At 42.5% G+C, this 25048-nt stretch overlaps 1 protein-coding gene across 4 annotated transcripts in view; it reads right to left on the reverse strand.

The window, feature by feature from the left end:
* The window catches only part of DCAF1 (DDB1 and CUL4 associated factor 1), a 54000-nt gene extending 29865 nt beyond the window's left edge, over positions 1–24135 (reverse strand). For 3 of the 4 annotated variants that reach the window (XM_068419972.1, XM_068419970.1, XM_068419973.1), the window contains exons 1-13: positions 24032–24135; positions 18795–18912; positions 14018–14094; positions 13340–13413; positions 12314–12427; positions 10086–10223; positions 8580–9083; positions 7248–7349; positions 5884–6042; positions 3897–4076; positions 3262–3471; positions 2101–2270; positions 211–335 (exon numbers count right to left, since the gene is read on the reverse strand). In XM_068419972.1, the coding sequence (XP_068276073.1) occupies positions 211–335; positions 2101–2270; positions 3262–3471; positions 3897–4076; positions 5884–6042; positions 7248–7349; positions 8580–9083; positions 10086–10223; positions 12314–12427; positions 13340–13413; positions 14018–14094; positions 18795–18904 (1963 nt within the window). In that variant the 5' untranslated portion in view covers positions 18905–18912; positions 24032–24135. Of the gene's footprint in view, positions 1–210; positions 336–2100; positions 2271–3261; positions 3472–3896; positions 4077–5883; positions 6043–7247; positions 7350–8579; positions 9084–10085; positions 10224–12313; positions 12428–13339; positions 13414–14017; positions 14095–18794; positions 18913–23378; positions 23465–24031 lie in introns of those variants that run through there. The other variant, XM_068419971.1, reaches the window with a different exon arrangement.
* Between the last annotated feature and the right edge of the window lie 913 nt (positions 24136–25048).

The following is a 25048-nucleotide window of genomic DNA, read 5'->3' on the forward strand; positions in this document are numbered from 1 at the left end:
GACCATGCATTCAAATCTGTAATCCAACCACAGTGCTAATCATGACACAATTTTAACCACAGTCTACTCTCCCATTTATTTGCATCCCTGACAATAACTCTGAATACATGAATACTTTAACCGTCGTCTCACTGTAGGTGAGACACAGCCAGCTGAAAAACCATGAAGCAGAAGACAACTGATAAGTCATCAGGACTATATTCAGCTTACCCACAGTGGAAACAGTAGATCCAGCTTCATCTAACACATCCACAGGTTCTGCTAGCTGCAACTGGATTTTAGGAACCACAGTCAGGATGGCTAGTACATCCAAAGCATATCGTACAGTGTCATTCCTGGAAGACAACAGCAGAATCTCTTAAAGGTGTACATACAGAGTTGTTTCAATAACATAAAATAGTATTCAGTCTGCTCTACTCCAACAAATAGGAGTAAATCGGTCACATCTGATGTATTGGATCGCAGCTTTTGATTTTAGAATGTTCCACTCAGAGGGCTGGTCTCCACAGAAGGCAGTGCTCACATGCACACCACTGCCTGCAGTCTGTCAACACTTATCCCACCCTGCCTACAGGCTCCTAAAAGCACTAAGTTTGTATTTATAAATATAAGAATGTTAAGACTTATCCACAAAAGCATTTTAAATTAAGCTTCTCAATCTAATGTAACTCTACATCTTAGCTGGAAAACACTGCTGTCTCAAATACTCTGTCACCAGTCAACTAGAAAGGAAGTTTTTCTGAAGTGAAGGGAAACTAGCAGTAAAACAGACAATCGTGATAGGAAAAAGGCATGAACTTAGGCATCAGTTTAAGAGAAACACAGGTGTGTGGAAGATGAAAAGGGCTGTTAAGCAAGAGGTGGAAGAGCAGAACAATGCAAGAAAAGGAGGGGAAGGTTTGTAAGCCTGTATGGAAAGGTAGGAGTTAACCCAGGTGGCAATTAGGAAACAGCTGCAGAGAGTAACAGGAGAACAGAAACTACCCAGGAGAGTGCAACCTGAGAGAGAGGGCGGGGAGGCAGGGGACTGCAGAAACAAAACAGATTTCAAAGGCTTTCAAGTTAAGTTAGGCAAGGAGCTCCTGCAAGCAGCAGAAATAAGAAGGAAGGAGTCCTGGTGACAATACTGCTGATGACAACTAGTTATAGCAGACAGTGACTCACCAGTGAACATATCTCTAGGGAGAACTACAGCTTCACTCTGGGGAGCAGACATTCACTAGGATAAACAGAGGCTGGAACTTTGCAGCCATCCTCCTTGCAAACTGGCGACAGGATCCTAATGGATCTATCAGAACCTGGTAGCAGTTCCCTTTCTTTTGTAAGAGTAAGGATGCTGCAGATTTTTTTAGGGTAGGGAGGCAGGGAAAGAGGTGCCACAGAAAGATAACAGAATATCATGGTGCCCCCACAGCTTGTCTGCAGCTAAGACAAGGGAGAAACTTAAAAGTGGCATCATAAGCTGAGCCCCTCTACCAACCTGTTGAGTTTAACAGCTGGTGGTGTATCATCTAGGGATGAGAACCTGAGCAATACACAGTAACAACCACTCCAATGCTAGCTTGTTGCATATTCACACAACTTCATTGCACAGTTGTATCTGCTCAGTAAATTTCAAATACCAACAAATCAACAGCGATACACAGTGTCCTCTCCTGAGTCAGCTAAACTTAGGACATCCAAACAGACATTCCACCTCTTTCAAGGATTAAGATATGTATTGATTTCACCCTCTACTTTGAAGGTTTTCCAGCCTTTCTCTAACAAAAAGGTAAACAAATTTTGAGACAGATAGAAAGTGGCACAGAACTGTGATTAAGCTCTACTATGATGCTGATTTCTCTGAAATCAAAGGCCAGAGGCATTTTGGCTCTTCAGTAATCTCGTTACATCCCTCTCTGTACCTCAAATTTTAGCCCTGCTTTCCACAGTGTTAACTTTCATAAGCAGTGTGTAGCCGCAGCACAAGCCCTAACAGCACTAACCAGTATGTGCCTGTTTTAAATGCTATCAGAGAGGTAGAAAATCTAGAGATGTAATGTCCTGCCCAAGAGTCACAAATGACTGCACTAAAATACAGCACTACAGCAAACAGCTCACCTTGCATAGTATGTCTTCCAGTTGCATGCTATTGAAATGAGCTGAAGCATGAGTTGGACACAAGATAATTTGAGAAAAACCTCTGCTGGCTCCCAGTAGAGCTGTGCTGGACCATACTCAATCAGGAACTCCATCATCTCTACAATCTGCTCATGAGTATACGAACAGGCCTGCACGGAAGTGAGTTGGAAGCGTTAGAAAGAGATCACAAGGGTTACAAACTTGTACGTCAAGTCCCCCACTGCTGGGATTTAACGGAAAAATGCATCTACAAAGAGTAGACTACCACTGTCTGTTGCAGGTTAAGTAATGTATTTACTTTCTGGTTTATTCCCCAATTATAAGAGAACACAGCAATTGTCACTATAATCATAGAATCATAGAATGGTTTGGGTTGGAAGGGACCTTAAAGATCATCTAGTTCCAACCCCCCTGCCACGGGCAGGGACACCTTCCTCTAGACCAGGTTGCTCAAAGCCTCATCCAGCCTGGCCTTGAACACTGCCAGGGAGGCGGCAGCCACAGCTTCTCTGGGCAACCTGGGCCAGTGTCTCACCACCCTCACAGTAAAGAATTTCTTCCTAATATCTAATCTAAATCTCCCCTCTTTCAGTTTAAAACCACTCCCCCTTGTTCTATCACTTTGCAGGAGAAAGTAGGGAAAAAAAAATCATGGCCAACACAAGAATCTCCCAGGTCATTCCTAAAAACCATGGGGCCCAAAAGACACATTTCAAGTTGTCATAATGACACAAGTTGTCATTATCAAACCAAACTTATTTCCAATTTTTTTTTCTACATTTTGCACTTTTCTACACACACAGATTTTGTCCTTTCAGAGATTAAAAGCACAGAAAAAACCCACGAGTATCAAAAGTAACCCACCTTTAACTTAAGTTTTTGAGAGATGGAAAGGGAACCTCAGCAGATTAGCAGGAACCTTAATCAAATGTAGTTCAGATGAACCTCAAAGGCTCTTCTGTATTTTTGTATTGCAGTGTCATTTCATACGGCAGGAAAAAAGTACAAATAAAAAAATCCCTATCCCTATAAATTGCACACTGCCTAGCTATTCCACTGGCTTCAAAGGACATCCACATATTCCTGAAGCTTGGATTTGCTTGAAAAACGCAACAACATTGCTTGCAACATGCTACTCACCTTGTAGGGGGGCTGCGGATGGACCAGAATGCCACCTTCAGTGCGCTGGAGCGACTGCTTCACCTGTTCAAGTTTGATAGCAAGGTGCGCCTCAAAGTACCTACGTAAGGCCATGCAGGTGTGCTTCCCAGTCTGGCGACTGGCAAAGATCTCATCATCACTCAAGAGGGCTCCTTGGTCTTCCAGGTTTAAGATCTCAAGAGTGCTTATCTTCAGAAGGAGGTTGGGTGAGGGGGGAAAAAAAAGTTTCATCAGCTCATTTTTCAGGAAAAAAAAAAGCACCTACAATTCTCAGCTGCACTTGTGCTAAACCCAAACAAACTTACTTTGCTATACAAGACATAGGAGCATGCTCTCTGAGAGCTGAGAAGAGCTGTCTGAAGAGAAAAGGCTACCTGCATGGATAAATAGTAAGTCTAAAAAGAACCATTCCCCCTCCTTCACTATCTATGAAGAAAGAAACCCAGAAGTTACATCAATGTAGATCTGGAGGCAGTGCTGTGCCTAATACTATCAGGCATTATATTACACCACACAAAGTGTGCTTACACCCTGCAGTGCTGATGTCCCAGAGTAAGGTACAACCCAAGCTAAACACCAAAACCCTGTTCACCACATAAAACTACAAGCCTTACCAGGTTAACCAGACGTCGAAGGCCATCATGCCTGTCAAAGAGCTCCAGGACAGCACGAAAGGAGAAGCAAATGGAGAAGAACATGGTAGCGTGGCAGCAGCCTGAGGCATGGGAGCACTCCATTAGCCATAAGGTGTAGTTTACTACATCTGAAAGCACATTATGGGGGTGCATACACACCTAGAAAGCAAAAGAATATTCTTGAGAAGGACTTCAAACAGATTGCTGAAGAGAATTTGTCCAAGGAGAATGAGGGTTCTTTGAGGGGCAACCACAGAGGACAAATATCAGTTACTCTCAGCTTGACTTGGGGCATCTGAGACATGAAATAAAAAGTCCCATTTCCAGATCAGTAAAAGAAAGCCCCAGTGAGCAGAAGGAATGAGAAGGAATTCTCATGCATCACCCTATCACGGCTTTTGGTTTTCCTTTTGACCATGCAAGGAGCAAGTGGAATCAGGGAAAAAAAAAAAAAAAAAAAAAAAAAAAAAAAAGAAGTGAAAAAGGGAGTGTAGAGGACTTTTTCATGACAAAGTTCAGAGAAACACCAAAGCAGGTCATATGCAGCCAGGGTTCATCTTTCTGACATAGTGGGCAAAAAGAACTGGAGGGAACATTATTCCCATTTCACCTTTCTTGCACTCATAAGGGAGATGTAATATAGGGCACAGACAGCCCTGATTAACCATGACTACCAAAAGGTTTTTGAACTTGCTCATACGAATGCCTGCAGAATACAAATACCAGCAGAATCCATACAGATACAGCCTTAAACAATCACCACCAGTCCAGCCTCTACATGGTCAGGAGTGTTAAGCATGTTAAATCACAACACAAATTCACACGGCATCAAAAACTAGGAAAGAATAAGCAGAAATGTACAGTTACTAGTTTAACTGCTTCCACTTTCAGCTAAAAAAAAAAAAAGAAAAAACAAACAACCCACCCTAGACAATGCCAGGGACAGGTCAGGAATCAAAAGCCATCACTCAAAGCAGAGCAGAGTTGGAAGGCTTAAGGCTACAATTTTGCAATTGCTTTGAATGACTCTTAGAGCAGGATGCTCCCACATGCCAGTATTAATGCTCACAAGCTGTAAGTTTGTCTTTTTTTTTCTTCTTGGCATGGTAGCAACTTTAGAATAAACTAGATCAGTTTGTAGCTCTGGCTCAGCACACACGTGCTGCTGCCAGTACAAAAACCAACCAACCAACCAAAACAAAAAACCAAACCAAACCTAGAATCACTGTTTAAAGTACCTGGGAAACTGAAGCTTAAGGGTGGACTGCCATATCAACCTGTCTGAAGGGATGCTTGCTGGAGGAACACTATTGAATTGAGGGGAGGATTTCTTTTAAGAATTGTTTCCTATGTTAAAACACGAGGTGAGGAACTTTACCTTCACTATCAGCTGTTTTAATATTTATAAGCTCAGGCCACAGAGAACCCTTAGTGTCATTTAATTTGATTTTCTGAACAATGCAGACCAGACCTGCATTGGTCTTCTGCTGCACTCTAACACCATCTCAGAAGTTGCGCTGCTGTCTGGAATCTGACTGAGGTACTATTTAACACTGAAGCTATCCACTCTGGGACTGTGCATGGAAAAACAATCTCAGGGATAGGAGTCCATTGGAACAGATGCAAAAGGAAAGACAAATGAGAATGGAGGAGGTTTTTGGGTTTGGTTTTTTTTTTTTGAGGGAAAGAGGGAATAATAGGACGAAAAGGGTGGTGAAAGTATTGAGACAAGGCCGACAAGACACAGGTCTTCAGTTAATTCCCTAGGAACTGAAATCCACACCCTTGAAACAAAACACTTAAATACATCATTATTTATACACTTCCTATTGCCTCTGCATGTACCAAAATCTTCTATATAAATTTGCTTTTAGCTTAGGAGATGTTTATTCACTGTTTGAACACAGGTAGGAACACTAAGAAACAATGAGAATCCCTGCAGCTACAGTAGAAGAATGCCTCTTACCCTCTCCATGGCATCTTGATTGTAAGACAAATAATATAAGCACATGGAGACCCCCGTTGCTGCCATGGAAGGACGAGGAATCTCCAGCAACTTTTGCACTCCTCCGTGAGCAACAAACTCCGTCGCAAACTTGTTGTGCAGCAGCAATGATGCCAAATGCTAAGGAAGGATAAAAACAGATTAGACCGGAATTCTTCAAACTGTCATCAGTTCCATACCCTGCCCTACAGAAAAACAGATGGCAGAAAACAAAAGCGCTCCATGCTTTGTCCACCCTTATTTCCTCCTCCCATTATGTTTAACTGCAGAATGTGGTATTTATCCCAATGACAAAAGCAAAAAAGGCTCTATCACTTTGTTTTACACGTCTTGCAAAAGAAATACAAGAAAAGCAGAACAAGTCAGAAATTATCCAATAGGCCACATTAAGTCTTCTTATTCTTTTCATATTAACTCACTATCTGTTATCACTAAGAAATATTTAAATTTGCATTCCCACTTTGTATATGCCATATTGCTGGCAAGAAGAATTTTACAAAATTAATTTTAAAGGCTATTGTTAAAATGGAAGTCTGCAGCTGCACTGAACTTCACTACACTTTCTCTTCTGTATTACCAACACCTTAAGAGGAAACAGTAAGAACCATTGTAAACCCCACCCCACTCCCACCTGAGGTAACCTACACCTTTGGTAGGAACACTGCTCCTTGGAAATAAGTTCTCAGACAAATGACAATGAAATAGAAAGAAAGATGACATTGGAGGACCAGAGGCAGAGAAGTTGCTGTGAAAGGGAGAAAGAACGCACAGAAAAATATAACTTGTGCTGCTGCACTTCAGGCTTGGCTTGAAGAAGGTTATTTTGTGTGGTTTTGTACCTTGGGGAGGCAACCTAAAGACTACTCACACAAAACTATTGTATTTCAAACATTAAGCTCAGAGATGTCATGCTGGGGCTTCTGGGAGTAAGACACTTATGCTTCTTACTCCTCACAAATGTCCCCTGAGATGGCATGCAGTGAAACAACTCAGGAATGCCATCTAAGGGCAGCAGGAAGCGTTTGACAGAAAAAGGCATTTTTATCTTCAGATAGGCAGATGGCAGGTGAAATTAATGGCACCTCCTGCAAAATTAAGATCTTTTTACCCCCTCCCCCCCTTTTTTTTCTATTTTAAATACTTGAGATTTATAAGAACAAAACCACAATGCATTCAAGTTGAGTGAATGCCAATTCCAATCCCAAGGAATCCTGCAAGATACACAGGCCTAAAGAAGGTACTTGCCTTTGATGCATGCAGCAGATGTACAGTCAATGCTTTTACAATGTTTATGGTACATTTTATGCATTATGAAAGTAATTTACCTTAAGGGCTTCAAAAGTGAGCAGCACATCGTTGGTTCGCTTCAAATCGATGTAATACATCATCAGCTCCCTTGATCCCAGCTGCATAAAGATGGGTAGTAGCTGAGAAAAACAAAAGTGGGAGACCAGCTGAATGTTTCACGGGAAATACAAGGTCTGTTTTGGTTTTTACTCTCTCAAACCCCCAGTTTTCCCCTATTGGCAGATACCTGTTATGAGAGGTCAGTGGTAACCAGTTCCATCCATGGGAAGCAATAAAGGTTAACAGACCTCTTGTAATACATCTGCTGACTGCAGCAAGGTGCATGACAGCTGCCACACGGAAATCTTAAGACTCTCCTTCAAGTGCGGCTATGGCAAGTCCACACAGATACCACCCTGGCGATAGGTTCCACTTTCCATCTGTGCAAAGACAACTACCCAACAACCGAACAGAAAAAAACAGGAGAGCAGGGCAACAAACCAAAACCCTTTGTGTAACAGCTTTATAGTATTAATTCCTATTTTTATATCCTGTTATTGCTGGCATATGAAGTGATCCAGTCAGCATGCAGGGTATTAGGGGGATAATGGTTTCTTTGGCTCTCACAGAAGCAAGGCACACACGTGCACACACACATAACATATATCACAAAGCAAAACTGTGTTGCTTTGTCCTATTTCAAATTAAGTTAAACCACCTAAAAAAAGATTAGACAGAGATAAAGATGGCCTGCAAACCTATGCTAACTTGAGTTTTATGCTTAAAAAAAAAAAACAAAAAAAAACCACACACCCAGGAAAAAGGAAACACACTTTGGTAAATCTGACACTGCCCAACTGCTTTGTCCGTGTAAGTAACAATAGCTCTCAAAAGCATCTGCATAACATGGGCACTGCCTCAGAACTACTGCAGAGGTTACACAAATGACTTCATTTAGAATTTCAAATTCATTACTTCCTCAGACTTTTAATTGCAGGAGTCTATCACATCACCCAGAGGAAACAGGAAAAATGTCTGTATTTCAAACAAAGTGACTTGCCCTGTGTCATGTAAACCATCACCAAATTTAACAGAAACCAGGAATAAAATTCCTACTGCTATGCTACAACTATTAGACCACACACCTGCTAGGTTCATGTTTGAGTATTACCTACCAGATAATACTCAAACTAATGAATTCATCAATTTGAAAGCGATCAACAACTTTGGAAAGGTTACTGATCTTAATCATATCAGGAAACATCAGAGAGTGATATAACAGTTCTGCAACTTTTTCCCCACAATACCACTCATAGTTTTGTCAGGAGAATTCAAACACAGAGTGCTTCCTCCCACCTTCATATGCTCACCTCTTGGTACTCCCCTAAGGGAGTCAGGTACTGAAGAATTAGCCTCTGCTCTATGGCAGGAGTCAAAGGGTAAAGTGTATAATTAGTGCCAATCACCCACGGGGACATTTCTGACCAGCTGCTGTTGGACAGTTCAACAAACATCCGCTCTGGTTCTGAAGCAGAGAAGCCCAGCTTTTGCTTGGCCTTCCGGAAGCCGTCTCTTTCATGCTGTTTCCCCAGTTTGCTTTTTCTCAGTCCCCCATCATCCAGCTTTGTAGCAGAGTTTACTCTGCTACTGGTCTTGTGACTTGAATCAAGATGAAAGGAGATCTCCATTTCACCAGAAACTTCCTCTTGCTCTCCATCTACTGCCATCTCCCCATAATCCATATCCACAGCCTCCTCATCTAGAGGCAGCAGGGCATCTGATGGCACTTTCCGAGGACTGGGACGCTTGTTTTCTTGTTTTGTAGTCATTTCAGTAACCTGTAACTCCCGTAGCCGTCGAAGCAACAAAGCCACCTGTTTCACAGAAGCAGCATGCGTGAGAATACACTTCCTGCTTTGGTCATGCATCTCACACTGACCATATTTTTGTTCTTAGCATATAACCAACTCCACAGCATAAAGTGTCAAGCATGCTGTGGTGTACATTTGCCCAGAAAAATAATGATTTCAAAGTGAGTAAGAAAACGCCAATCCTTTTTGCTACAGCTACTTTCATTCTAAAATATCAGCACCTAGTCTCCTGAATGAGAAAGAAGTGGCTTAAAAGCCATTAAGAGCAGATAAACTATACTGGTGCTAAAAGAACCACATACCATCTCCCATCATCCTTCCATCATCTCTGCCTAGCATACAGTAAGGGCAACATTCCCTCTCAAAGCAGCAGCTTTGATGAATCGCAGTTCCACAAAACCTAAGGCCATGTTTTTACTTTTAAAGACCTTATCTGTGTAAGAATTAGAATTCACCTTTGCTTCAACACACTGTGCACCATCCTGGGAGACAAATTTGCCTATCCTGCCTTCTTCCAAAAGTCATCTCAATTGCTGATAAACATCATACAGAATCAACACTAAACTGGTGAAATGCTTGCAATAGAAGTGAATGCAATTTCATAGTAAGTTGTCCTCACGTCGATATACCTTTCATTTTATAATCCCTGTCTGGTATGTAAGTCACGACATGTGATAGTTACAGATGTAAACCTTCTGAAAATTTTTCTTTAAGGAAGCTATAAATATGAGTCCCATTAAAAAGTATAGTATTTGCCTTCTTAGGTTTCCATTGGCATTTTTAACACAACTGTTGTAAGAGAATAATCAGGCTGCATGCCCCAGCCTCAGCAAACGCACAGTCAGGAAAGGATGGAAAGCATGAGCTGTTAACTCCTACAGATATTCACTGTAAGACCCATATATTAACTCATGAATGTGAGCTCCTCACAAATTAAAAAAAAAAAAAAAAAAAAAAAAAAGTAAAGGTATCTGCCCTCTAAAAAAGTGATTGAGAGATCATTACCAATTGTGAGTTCTCATCCCTGTAATTTGCAGCAATATCTTGGTTTTCCATAGCTCCTCCTAATAGCCCTGTTGCGTATGTCCGTAGCGGCTGATCAGCCTCTCGTGCCCACTTAAAGAGATTTTCAACTATGCCTTCCTAGAATGAAGAAAATAAGAAAGCAATTTCAACAGTTATACTTCATTTTTAACTTCGCAGTCCCAGCGGAAGTATCTGTTGGTAACAATTCCCTGTATCTCTAGTAATGACCAGGCTGGATTTGCTACCAATCATGCAATGAATCGAAAATATCTGGAACCAAAAAAAATTAATAAATCTAACATTTTAAGCTGTATAAAACTATTCCCAGGCATCAGATATTTGGAATTCAGAAGATTCAAAAATCTTCTGAAGTGGCCGGTCCACCTACTGCCTAGAAGTAGCAAAACACTACAGTGTAAATTGACTAGTCAAAACAAACAAGCCTCAAACTCCTCTCTGTTTCACTAACACAAATCTCCAGCAATTTAGCAGATTTCAAAGAATCTGTGTAGAACTTAGACCAAGTAGAATGGAATTTGGCTAAATTTCTTACTTTTCACTAAAAGCTTACTAGTGCTAAATTGAAAAATCACTTAAATAAGCAAGCAACCTGGTGCCAGAGGAACTCTGTACGCTAATGACTACTCACCAACCAAAAGAACAGTTCTCAACAGTCATAAACTCATAACGGTTGGAGAATAGAGAAACACATGCAAGTATACCAGTCTGTACGTATGAAAACCTTAATGTTAAATATGGTTAATATTTTTAATAGCAACAAATTCAGCAGTGTTTGAACACAGCCTGCCAGGCAACTTTTCTTAACAAGGTTGGTTAAGTGTTAATTAAAACAGTCAATTAAAAGGCAATGGTTTAGAATGAAAGATTCGTTTTTTTCCTCTAAATCACTACTGGGTTTTGAAACATCATACAACCACATATCAATATTGTGACAGGAATCTTGCAAATAATTTGAACCATAGGTACAATACAAGATCATTTAAAAGTAATAATGAATAGACATACATTTCAATGAGAACTCTCAGCTTACAGATTTTTAAAGAGTTGCCTGTTACATATTTTAAAAAAATTGCATTGCTATTTAAATCCTCTTATGTCATTTAAAAAAACAAATTAAATCAATGAGATGTGAAATACCTTGGCCGCCAGAGGCCCTCTTTATGACCAGAACAGTACCCTCTTCAAGCGATTTGTGAGCTATCCTAAAGTCTCCTACATACAGGAACCCAAAGTGCAATAACAAAGCCCCACCTATTCTCAAGTCAAAAGAAAAAACAAGTCCTTAAGTGCAAAACTTAACTTAAAAATTTAATTTCAATTTACGGAGGGGTTTAGTCTCTGAAAAAAGCCGTATCCTCCACAAATAGGGAACTATTGTTTTGCTTTTAATTTTCTTTGGTTCAAAATCTCACAGCCTTAGCCTTTGGACAGATCACAAAGATCTCAAATTAAATTCAATTCCTTCACAAAGGGAGCACATGATTCTTTCCTTTATCATGCTTTAGAGTTCATATCCATGTTTCCAACAGTAAAGAAATTAATCTAGAACTTCTATATAATGCACTACCTGATTTCCAAACTTCAGAAGAACATGACATTACATTAATTCTTACAGATGAGGAAACTGGCTCAGGAGTGAAACTGACTTTCTCCTCACTTTCAACTCTGTGCATTCCTTTAGAAAACCACACTTGTCAACACACAGCAGCCTGATTCAGCTGTACATCAGGGTTGCAGATAATCCTCACAAAGCATGTGGATTTTAGACCGCTTAGTTAAAGTATGACTTGCTTATCACTTAGCTCCAATAATGCTATCACTCCGCTGTAGCTGGGGATTACTGGGCAAGACTCCTACAGCAAGTCTTCACGTTCTATACAGCCTGCTCCATTCACAGGTCTATGAAATAACAATTCAAAGTATAACATTTCCCAAAACATGGGGATTAAGTTCCAGCTCCTCTGTTTGAATCAGTCCCATTGTACCTTACAAGCTGCAAAATACCCAAGATTTGATCAGCTGAACAAGCCAACAGCAAACAGCCCCAAACCATTAGTAAGATTGAACAGATTGTCTCCCAGAGACAGGATTTCAATATGGCTTTTTACTGGTATTTCCGGTGGGAAGAACCGCTAGGAGTACATAATACACCAAGCTTAAAAACCAAGCCTTACTATAGATGATACCTTTTCCTGAAAGACAACAGCTGTTTCCAGGCCCGGCATGATATCCAGAAGAAGTCGGCAGGCAGCAGTGTTTAATGGAGGTTCTCTGCTTGTCATCACATAAGCATTCACTAGCTAGAGAAGATGAGGAACAGCATTGATTTGAAATTCAACTCTGACCAAAACCAGTGCAGTGAAAGCCTTACAACTCCCACAGCAGCAAAACAAAGTAAGAAACATCAGTATGTAAGCCCTGGATCTAAAGATGACTAGCCTTTAACCTGCTCCCTCCAGTGCCTTAGAAGTTGAAATTACTTCTCAGAGAAACAGAATTCCCCTCTGAACTGCTGGTCACTGAATACATATCTACCTTGAAGTGCTTTGTAAAGACAAATGCCTAAAAAAAATTACAATTCATTAACAGTGTAAACATGAAATGGCAATAGCTGAAAAAAAATTAACATAAAAAGCACATTTTTAATGGCATCTATGTTTGTTTATCACTTGCAGAATCCTTACAGCAATGCATACTGATACGGGTGTTTGCAGGGAGGTGAGAGTAACAAAAAATTCTAGTTATTAACTCATGTTAGAGTATAGCAATGCAAGAGGAAAGTCAGACTCTTGCCTCTTAATCCTCTGCCTGAGTCTTTGAGAGCCAGCATACTCCTCTGCTCCTACAGGCAGTCCAGCATTTCCAAGTATTCAGAGACAAGGCATTGGAGTTAGTGGTATTAATTTCCACTACAGAAATTAACTATGCTTTTAAACTTGCATTAGAGGAGCTACATTTTTTTTAAAGAGCCTGATAAACCTTGAGAAGAAGCACTCCTGAACAGCTCACAAACTCCCTTTTCCTTGAGTCACTTTAACAGTGGCAAATGGAGTTGCACTTAATCCCATTTTAAAAACCACTGCTATGAAGAGGTAGTCCCTACCCCAGTAAAATAAATATTAAACAAGTACTGAGGTCAATCAGCACATAGTAAACAAAAACCATAAGAAGGTGTCAGGAACTGACAGATACAGTTCTCATAGCAAACCTACCGCATTCATGAAATCATCATTCCTGAAAAGTATCCTCAGTAAGTGACCAAGCATGCACTCTGGGTCCGCTCGACCTGCGGGAGAAACAGGAAAAGACTTAGCTCCCTAACTCAAGATGTCAAGATTAATACTGAACTGCTATCTTCAAATTGATTGTGGAACACAACACATTTTAGTGGTCCAATAGTATTGACTGTCATTTTTGTTGACAGTTAAGACGCAGACGCCAGGCAAACTGTTCCAGTAACTTGGAAATAAGTCATCTTAAAAAAAAAAAAAAAAAAAGAATAACAAGATAAAAAGCATCAGTGGCTGTATGTAACTACCTTATTCAACAGCAAATTCAAGATAATCTGAGACAGACTGTCTTCTCTGTCCATCTAACACCTACTACTTCACATTAACTACAACTTGTTAATATGATCATACCCTTATGTCACAAATCAGCCTCTGAAACACTGTTCTAAAACTCTACCCAGGGCCTCAAAATCTTGCAGCAAACATCAAAACTGCCAGATATCAGCACTACGGAGCACCAATTACCCAGTGCAAAAGCAGTATCAGACCTTGATCAGCAGTGGGCATATTCAGGCTAAAAACTGCTTACTCTTAAATATGAATCACCAGGTATCCGTTGTGACAGAGTTGGGGCTGCCAAAACCACTCAGGACATCTTACCTGGGTGTCGGTCATCGAACGGGTCTGGATCCCCTTTGCGGTACTCTTCAGTCTCTTTCTCAATCAGCTCGGACATTCTGCAGAAGGAAATGACATCAAATGAGCAGAATTCCGTCGGTCTTCTCCTAGTACACAGCTCACCAACTTTCATTTGAACAGCATTCAGTGCTACCAGAGGATTACAGACTGTTCACAATAGAGAGGTGAGAGAAGAGACTTGCCTCTAATATCTCATCCCTCCCAAAACACACTGAAATCATATACTGAAATCATATCAGTACCCCAGTGATGCACAAGCATGACACTCTGGAGGGGCCAATACCTTTTATTTACTCATGTTAGAGCCCGGGTAATGTTCTATGACACATACCATAGAGAACTACAGTAAATAAAGGGCTCGAGTAGTACTTCTTACCATCACACAGTCTTTCTTTTGCAGTAGACTAAGTCCTGAACAGGTGACTTAGTCCTCCTTCCTATCCAGTCTGTGCAGGGGCAGCTGCTCAAACCACCTACACAATTTTTTGTTATTGTTGCATATTAAATTCTAATAATATTGTATAATAATAAAAGTATTTAATGAACTATTGTGTAATCTCTATTCAGCTTATCCCTCCAGCTCCACTGAAGCTCAACTTTTTAGCATGTGTCAGTTGCCCACAATGGGTAAGACAAGGAGAAACTCAGCCAGCTCCCTATTCATAGGCCTTCAAATTCATTAAATGTTCCTCTGTATCTGAAAAAAACTGGAGGCTGTTTTGAAGTTATGCCTTCCCCTAAACTGAGAAGTAGCCTCAGCAGACACGAGGAATGCTATCCTCTAATTCATTTAGAATGAGCAGAAAGGGAATGAATTATTATTTTTATTGAAACAAAATCAAGAAGAGGGAGATTATCTCATGGACAAGCAATAAATAATTCCCTAGTCATCCACTGTCTTCCTCCGCGAAGTGTTACACCAGAAATATATGCAGTTCGAGGTGAAATAAAGAGCCGTATTCAAAAAACATTAGCAAATTAAATCTTATTTCCTTGGTATACAACCTCATTCCCTCCCCCTCTACTGAGGTCTAGAGTGGGGTGCAGAATCTACATGCAGCACAGCATTTCAAAACAAGGTCGTAATACCTCAGAGTAGTCATCTAGGCAGAGTTTATTATAGGGGAGGAAAACTGCTGGAAGGCTGCAGTAACCCCTAGAAAAACATTTGTCTTTCACAGGGGATTTCCCTTACAGAATGCCACTGACTTCTACTCCATTTCTGTTACTTTCCAGAATATATCCTGTGTTCCCAGGGACAATTAAAGGCAAAAATGTACTTAGCTCTGCCTCTGTGAACTACACTGACTTGCCAGCATGACAGGATGATGCTATGAAGCCTGCCCAGATTGTAGGCACAGCAAATTAACTCATCAGGAATGAGCAGAGAACTTCTCTGCTTGTCTCTGATCTGACAATTACCTTTCAGCAAACTGTTTATCCTGTAGGGTTCCAATATTTACTTTTAGTAAGCCTGAACATGAAGAGATGCAAATTGTGTCCCTTGCTAACAGGTGGCACAGCTCAAGCTCTCATGAATTTCTGGCAAAAGCAAGTTACTTAAATACTCCACTGCCAGCTCCTCTTTTTTTTCCATGAGAACTAATAGCTTGAGGGGTGCCTGGTGACAGACAACTGGGACAAATGAGGAGTCGAGAAGCTGCACACTAGACTTGTCAGGTCTTTTTAGGTGATAATCAGCATTCTGATTATGTGCCAGAAAGGACTGACAAGCCAGCACGGAGAGTGAGCACAACATTCTCATCAGTCCATCCTGTTTAGGTAGGCAGCCAAACAGCGTGCCAGCTGAAGCTGCCGAGTGGTTTCAGGGACGACAACATTATCACAGCCTATATGAAACAGGCATGTGAATCACCAATTACAGGGCTTTTTGAGACAATTAGTCACAATTGTATGACCAAAATAAAAAAAAGCACTGCCTCTTTAAAAATATCAAGCTTGCTTATAATACCCTTCCTTTAACTAATGCACACAAACGTGGTTTGTGAAGTGACTTGGATGAATCTATCTCGATCAACAGCTTTGTCAATTCTCAGTTGAAGCAACAGGAGAGTCAAATAACTAACAAAGCTCACTCCTGCCTCATAACATAGGCACGCGGTACACAAGGCTTTAAAAAAAAAAATGGTTCACAAAAATACAGAACTTTTATTCAAGTTTCCAGGTTTCTTTCATTCACTTGGCACCATATTGGTTCTCTAGCCACTTCAGAGTTTGCAGACAGATGTAGGGTTTTTTACACAGGGGCAGGGATTCTTTCCCGCTGGTTCTCATTTTTTTTTTCTCTTTACAACTGTCCTAGCAATCATCTTTGGAAAGTTAGTCAGATCCTCATTTTCACTTGCCACAAACTGAGCTCACCTGGGGGTGGGAAGGAAGGGGCAGTGATATACACAAATGTATGTCAACTTTGCCAGACTCTCAGTGATCTAGAAGGCACAATATAAATCCATCCTAATATTGCTCTATGCCATCACTTGGCATTAATGACCAACCTGAGCCTTTACAACAGATTGCAACAGTGTAAGATGCTCTAGGATCCCATACCACAACACGCTTGGTTTGTGAAGACAAAGTACGATGTTAAGCTGCTGATTTATTCCTTTTATGAAAGAGGCTCTTGGGATGCAGCGAAGGCTCTGACTCCCAGGGTTTCCCAGAATGGTTGAACATGACTTGCATCCAGACTATGAACTAATGCTCTTGCAGGATCATTTCGATTTACAATGTTTTTGAAAACCATATATGTTAAATATCTGTCGTTTGCTGACACGTTTTCCAAGCAATTTCTTCAATTCTTATCTTCTGACACTCCAGAGTTTGTAAATCCAGAAAACTAGCTCATTTGGAAGTACCAATTCAGCTGTGGCCTACAAGCCACACTGTAGCTGTTCTTGTCCTATTACTATTGAAACACCCACTACTGCACTCTCACATACGCTGCCTCGGCATCACATTGAACGGCCCTCCATCCACACGGGGAAGTTTTCTTCCACTTCGCTCAGAAGGTGGAAGGAAGTAGAAAAAAAACATCACTCACCCACAAGCATGACCACAGCTTCCCCTGCCTTAAGTCTAAAACAATATCCAAGGGCATTACTTTGCCTCAGGACATCAGCTAATGCAAGCTCCGGTTGGTGAGGATTCCTAGCACCTCTTCCAGCAAATTCTTTTAAACTTATGCTGTATCTAAAACCCTCCACTCCCAACAGACACACGGCTTTCATTGATATCTCAAGCACTGGAAATCCAGCTTCTGCCAGAGCCAGCAGATCCCCTTGCTATCTACCTTAAGTAAATCTGTATTATCTCCACTAAAGCCAAAATACCCAAGCTTTCACCATCCATAACCACTCTGCCTGCCGCACAGAAACCTTGGAGAACCAAAAGAGAGTTATCAGACTTGTCTGGGCATAAATAACGTAGGGAACTCAAGGAGCTGAGGGGGAGTAAGAAGTGCCAGGCTGCTATAACCACAAGAAAAGACATGTTTATTTCAAATTTATTTAGATTTCTTACAATATAGTAAATTTCTGCTGTTTATGCCTGCCAAGAAAAAGCCTTGAAATAGCACATATGTTTCCTTCAAGACACAAAACAGACAATACACAAAGATACACCAAAATATGTCTCACTATTTTCAAGAGACCTACACATTTTCAAGTGTTTAGGATTGACTTTCTGCTGTTCATCTCCCTCTTCTGTGCTGCTACTCTTAAAACATAGTAAGAACAGCAAAGAAGTTGTGCCCACTAGGTGAGGCATGGCACACATCTGTGCAAAGAAGCTCCACCAAATTCCTGATATTTCCACCCAGTGCCAGCTCAAATCTGTGCATTAACTTGTCTGACCCAACGCAGAGCAGCACGGTACAGAAACCTGGATTGCTTTTAATGTACAAGTGCAGTAAGTCCTTCTGCATACACCAGGCAGGCCACTGGTCTGCCAGCAGAGGCACAAGGAGGAGTTAGGTGGAATTTCTGTGAATCTCCTGTTAAAGCAAGAGTAGTATCAGTTTACCCAAGAGAGGCCTGGCTTGGGAAACCATAAATGCAATTGGTAACGCAAATGTTTCTCATGTAATAAAAGATGTCTTATAATTAATGGTGTTACTAGTACCTACACATCTCCTAAAAATAATTTATTGGTCCAGGGAATATTTTCCTCACACATACAATACAATGCCAGTCAATCAACATCCAGTTTAAAAAAAAAAATTAATCGAGTTTTAAAATTTTGCTTTAAACATGCCCTGTGGGCTTCAATAAAATCTTCTCAATATAATCCCCTTGATTCATCCAAGGAGTCGCTCTCATCCTTTCTTTTAATCTGACCAATGTTACTACAATCACAAACCCCACACCACCACTCTGATGGAACATCATTCTCATAGCTTTCGATCTTGATCAACATTTTACAAGCTTCAAGTGAAGACACCAAAGTTATTTCAACTATTTAATGATTTCCCTGACTTCTGTTCTTTCAGAGAATTAAATTCATGTTTTAGAGACAATCTGCAGAAGATCTTTGCAATATAAATTCTTACCAAAAATTGTGTGTATTTAAATACCACACTCATAGTTCAACTTCCAGACCAAAGAAAATTAATTACCAAGAGGTAATCAGGTATGTAAAAACCTCAAGCAAAAACCTTGTAAAAGCTGCTGTCAAGTAACTTCAGATATTCAGATTTAGGAATTTATTTAATAGATCTTACCTGGTGAGAATAGGGACCATGTCTTGCCCGCTGCCATGTTCTTTCTCCCATTGCTCAAGCAAAGCAGTGAGCTCAGCCTTGGAGTCCACATGCCCAGATCCTGAAGTCATGGCTCAGCCTAAGGCAGAGGTAACAACAGGAAAAAAAAAAAAAAAATTAAAAGCAGAACAATGAGAAAGACATCCCACACAGTTTCACTATATTCATTTGGAAGAGACAAGTAATTACTCAGCAACAAGGAGTGAGAAAGAGAAGATTAAGTGACAGAATACTGCTGAACTTCACTTTCAAGGTTGGAAGTTTCTTTTTGGTCCTTTGCCTGAAGAATAAATACAACTTTGAACACAAGTCTTAACTGGTGTCTGACAACCCTGACCACGATGGGAAGTATGCACCCCTAACCACAAGCGTGTTCAGTACTGAAGCTTTTTAAAACTCTACCTCAATTCCATGAGCAGACCTGAGTTAGCCCTTTGCTGTTGCTCAGGGATTTACTCAAGAAACAACAAAGTTAGGGCAGCAAGATTACGATCAGTGTCATTCCAGTTTAACACCCTCCAGACAGCAGTGAAAGTGCCAAGAATCATATTAGCTCCACGCTGCCAAGGAGGCAGCGGCACCGAGCAGCTGCGGGCAGTGGAAGGATCACCAAAAGAGCCGTAGTTGGGAAACAGAACAGGTTACCGCATCATTACTTGTCCAAGGTTTCCAAGAACAGTCTGTGGCTCTAGTAAGAATGAAGAATAATCACAGGAGGGAGCACTGGAGCAATTACTTCAGGTTTATCAGCCTTTACTTGCAAGACAGCAGCTGACAGAAGATTTATCTTCCCATCCTCAAAAGTGAGATCCCCCTACAGTACTGACTGACTTGTTAAGGTACCATTTAATGAAGGGAACTATCACTCTAGATTCTGTTTAAGCCTCTAAATTTCCAGGTGTCAATTTCTGTCAGTCTGATAACAATCTACTAGAAATCTTAACAGACCAAACTAGAACACAGTCTGTCTCAAAACACTGCCCTTAGTTTCCAGTCTGACAGACTGTGATTTCTGTGAAGGGTTGTAACCTCTGGAGGAAGGAACATCCAATCCTAATTTATAAATTGACCTTGTATTGGAGACGGGGGGAGAAATCAAAGCAAAAGAAATCCCTTCATGTCCAAAGTGCACAAAAATTTCCAGCATTTCATTAGCCATAGCATGGCCAAAAACATCGCCATGTTTAACTGAGTGCTGGCTATCCCTAATTGGCTTAAAACCTTTTCTCGCTCAGGGAACAGATGAACAACCCTACAGCTCTACCTCCTGTCTTATAGGTGCTTCTGACTTTAATGTATTGTGACTGGTTAGTTAAATGGGAGACAAGAAGTGAAGATCACCCGGCTGAAGATGAAACTGGCAGTAACTGCCCAAAAATCATCACCCAAAGACTATGGGAAAAAATAAACCTACAACTACAAGACGCCCAGTGTGAAGAACACCATTTTGATAAGTACTATATGAAGGGAGCATATGCTAACAAAAAACCTACCTAAGCATAAAGAAAGATAATGTTTACTAAATGATAAGTAATTATGATTTTATCTAGAGCATTCATTATTCATTCATCACAGAACTAGACTGGGAAATTTGATGCAAATGCATAAATCGCTTTGGAAAAAACACTACCTAAATGGAGGCAACAAAACATAATGAGATTGTACACACACCCCCCCCGCAAAACACCTTTGAAAAAGAAAACTATTCCAAGCTCATAAAGCTCTATTCCCTTTCTCATTAACTGAACAACACTTGCCAGCAGCACTTCTGTGCTTTTAAATATCACAGGTAAACATTCAGACAAATCTGCTCTGAGCCTCAGAATGCAAGTGCTGTAACAGTATCTGCATTCAACCATTTCAGACAGCTCCACCTTCATTCCATGCCCAAGGGATACAGAAAAAAGTGCCTTGTGACCCCAGATCTTGTGTAAGGCCTGGACAGGCTCTCCTGCAATCTGAAGAATAGTTTACTTCCCCTAACAACCCTTTATTATTCCAGCTAGAAAATAAGAAAGGTCCAGCAATACCTGGAACAGGTCAACAAAGTTCCAGTCAGGAAGACCACAGGAACTGCTCCCATTGCCCTCTGGGACACCCAGTGCTACGCCATAACCAAGTGAAAACAGAAAAATCCCAGGTGTCCCTAAAACCCAGAGTACTACCTCACTTAAAGCACATTATAGATCTAAATATCTGGTGCTGACACACAACTATTTCCCTGAAATATACTTAAAACATAAAAATGCCACCCTTTGTATAGGTACACAGCAATGAAATTAAATGTCTTGTCAAGGCATCTCATCTATTCCAAAGGCTTATCCCTCCCAACCTATTCAAATAAATTTGACTATTCTAGATGGCTCCACAAAGAGCAGGAACAACAAAAATTACCTCAAAGCATCTGCTTCCACAGTTCTCTTATTAATGCACGCTAGCAGTAAAATATATATGGATGGAATATCATGGCAGGTGAATGACTTTTTAAACAGAAGAACCAAAGCAATCCCTACTGCGCTCACGTTTTTCAAGCGCTCCATCTTAAATCAAAGCGAAGAACCCTGCAGAAAGGAGAAGATCATAAACAGTATGAGCTAAACTGTAACTGTCAGAAATATACGCAGCCAGTCGGAGAGGAAGGCCTGTGAAAGCAGCTCTGACTTTCACTCTTTCCCTTGGACAAGCTGGTGAACAAATTCAATCTTAAAATGCTCTCCAGGAACTAGCAGAACAGGGAGCAGTTATCTCATTGTGGATTTAAATCCGTGGGGGTTTTTAATAAGTTTTGAAAATCATGGCCTACTACAGAATTCAATTAGAATATCTAATAAGCTAAGGAATGGAATATTTTTTCCCAAACACACTATTGTCAAAATATCATATTTAGAATCAATAGAACTGATATAAACAAAACATAAAGCACTTACTCAAAGGATTTGACTTTGAAAGACAAATATTTACAATCTGAACTATCACTCACTGTGGACACTCCCACTGAAAATCCACACATGCACCTTTCAGCACACTGCTGCACACAGGACTGCTTTAGTATTAAACACTACTTAGTATTCCAATATCATAGCAAAGGTTTTGTGAGCACTGTACTCTTCTGAACTTAGATGTAAAAGTTTGACAGAAAAGGGAAACCCAAAGCAGTATTCAGCCACAGACACCTGGAAGTAGTCACGTGTTTTTGAAGTCTCAGAAACCTTAGTGCCCGAGTCGCCTCAGTCAGACACCTCCGAGCAACAAAGAAATCCAAGTCCCGCTGACCCCTAACTGCAAACCTTGATAAGTGCACGGTGCAGTTCAAGCAGTTCAGCTTCACCCTTTTGTTCCTCAACATATCTGAGCGTCACACCGACTGCAACACTACTACAGGTCATTCACTTATTGATTTTGTGTTGTGTTCATGAAAAGGGTTATGAGGTTCCAAACACACTGGCTTCAATACAGATATGCATTTCAAAGTATGAAACCTCTTGGGTGCAAATAAATCTATCTGTAAAATCTGAAAACCAACAATTTGGTTACTTGGGAAACAAGCGCAAAATCCATACCTTAACAATTTAAGTGGAAAATGAAAGAGCCACATAACAAAAATCACACCTTAGGAGAAAAAACTATCAGTTTTAATCAACTTTGTAGAAAGACTGCACAGTTAAATTCCTACGTGGACAAAAATTACAAGAGGATTTGCGCATCCATGTGTATAGAGTCAACTCAAATTCTAATAACTACCCTTTGACCTAGCTTAAATAATCAAGTTTCATATTGTTCCTAAACACGATTTTAAGTATGGCTGAGAACATAAAGCAGATGAAAAGTCTAATGTAACCATATAGCCCCATAAGGCAAAATTAAGAATTCATGAATTGGAATCTAGTTAAATACATAGCAAACAGATCAGCAAATCTGTATGTTCTTCCATATTTATGGTTTAACGTGAAGAATTCATTACTTTTTTTAAAAAAAAAAGAAATCTCCTTCTCATCAAGTTATTCTTTAAACGGACGAGACACCAGACAGCTATTTACCTAAACCTGTTGAGTCTGAAACAACCATGCCAAAGTTAATGCTGAAGCATAATGAACTGTCAACGCCGAAGTTCACTTGCAGAAGAAAGTATGTCACAAACTAACAAAATATTTGCAATCTACAGAAAACAAAGTCATGTTTTGGTATCACACATGAGGGAAGCTCTGAGGGAAGTCCTTGTTTGTTCAGCTTCCCACTTTAACCCCTGAGAGAACTCCAGTTTGGCTGCTACTACAGAACAGATTCCTAATATTGCTTTAAAGATTTGTTTAAAAAAATTCATAAATTTTTCCACTTAAAGGCCAGAGATAAACCACGAAGTTATTGAGTTTCCTGGAGTTTCTCCTTTGACAAAACAAACCTGGAACTACGTATTGATCTGCCAGGACAAGCAGAAGAAAACAGGAACAAACTTCTGCTCTCTACAAAGGAAAGTGAAAAAAACAAAGCTCCGTTTCAACATCAATTCCTCTTTACTCGCCTGGAAAGAGAAACAGGGGGCCCTACCTGCCCGGGGCAGCGCCGAGAGCCGCTCCCGCCAGGGAAGCGTGCAGCTGGTGACAGCTCGTACCGGCTCTCACCCCGCAGCACGGCCCCAGCGTGCAGCCGCTCGTCGCGCTGTTCCTGGCGGGACCCGACTGTTCGCCGGCCCCACCGGGAGGAAGGGCCGGTGCTGCCCGTTCGGTTTAAAGGTCAGCGAAGGGGGTGGCGGCCCCCCCAAGCCAGAGAGTCTCCCCTCCCGAGCAGGCCCGGCGGAGCCCCGCGCGGAGCGGCGCCTCCGCAGGCCCCGCCGCAGGAGGAAGAAGAGCCCCGGAGGAGGGGGCGGGCCGGCCGGCGGAGGACCGGGTCGGGCGGGGCCGGCGCGGCGCAGGCCCGCCCCCGCCGGGAGGGTGACAGGCCGCGGGGGGAACGAGGCGCAGCGCCCCGCCGGGCCCCCGCCGCCCCCTCACCACAGTGGGGCCTCGGAGGGCGCCCCCTAGCGCGGGGGCGGGCCGCGCAGGCCAACCCGCCCCCCCACAGCGGCTCCCTCTGGGCCTGAGGCGACCCCCTCCCTCTGCCCGGCGAGGGGGCCGCGGCCGCCAACCGAACCGGCCCGGCCCGGCCCGGGGGAAGCGCGGCGGCGGCGCGGCGCGGCCCCCCCTCCGCCCGGCGCCCCGTACCTGCCCGATGCCCCGCTGGGTCGCCGCTGCTGCCCCCGGCCCCTGCGCTCGGCCCCGCGCACCCCGCGGCGGCCGCGATTGCTATGGCAGGCACACACTTTGCGCGTCACCACGCTGGGGCCGCGTCACAGGGCGCGAGGCGCCGTTGCGAGGCGCCGTTGCGAGGGGGGGGACGAGGCAGCGAGGGCCTCGCGCTCGGCCTCCCGGGAAACGGAGTTCGCGAGGGGGGAGCCCTCTGCGCATGCGCCTGCGGGGAGCGGCACCGCGGGGGACGCTGGGAGTTGTAGTTCCCGGCGGGGGCCGCCATTGCCGGGGTCCCCCCCCAGGCCAGCCCAGCCCAGCCCAGCCCAGCCCGGCACACCGCGGCTCGCAGGTGAAGGGGTGTTTTCCTGGGCGAGAGGCGAGGCTATTTACTCTACTTTTTCCAGGCTGGCTCTGAAGAGCCTCTGAGCAGCGGCTGCCGGCCGCGATACCCAGATGTCGGCCCCGATAGCAGCGGGCACGCCGCCACCCGCCTCTCCAGCCCCAACGGGCACGGCAGGGCCTGTCGCCAGCTGCGCCTTTTTCTTCCTCTCTCACTTGTGCATTGTTCACCTGCTTAACGTTACCTCCTGGTAGACAGCGGGGTGTTTTCGCGAGAGGGCAGCTTGAAGATGAGCTTAGGTGACACACAGCCTGCCTTTGCTCCCTCTCCAGAGCAGTTTCTCCTCTTCTATCTGCAAGGCAGGAACATCATCCTATTTCTTCCCATTTAAGCAGGGACCGTTTTGGGCAGCGGAAGCCAAACCCCACAGTGGTGCCAAACGTCCACCTCCGCTCAGGGCCATGCCCAACAGCAGAAAGCAGAGTGCTGGACCAGAGCATTTCTCAGGCTCTCCTGGGCCCCTAGGGCAAGCCCCTCTTCCCACATCCCCACCCTTCCTCCCGGCTGCGAGAGGTCATCCTCTCCCCAGTCCTTTCCCAGGACAAGCTATGTGCATGCGTGCAATGAGAGAGTCTGTGTGCAGAGAAACCCTT

This window comes from Nyctibius grandis, chromosome 29 (genome assembly GCF_013368605.1).
Source record: "Nyctibius grandis isolate bNycGra1 chromosome 29, bNycGra1.pri, whole genome shotgun sequence".
NCBI classification, from domain to species: Eukaryota; Metazoa; Chordata; class Aves; order Nyctibiiformes; family Nyctibiidae; genus Nyctibius; species Nyctibius grandis.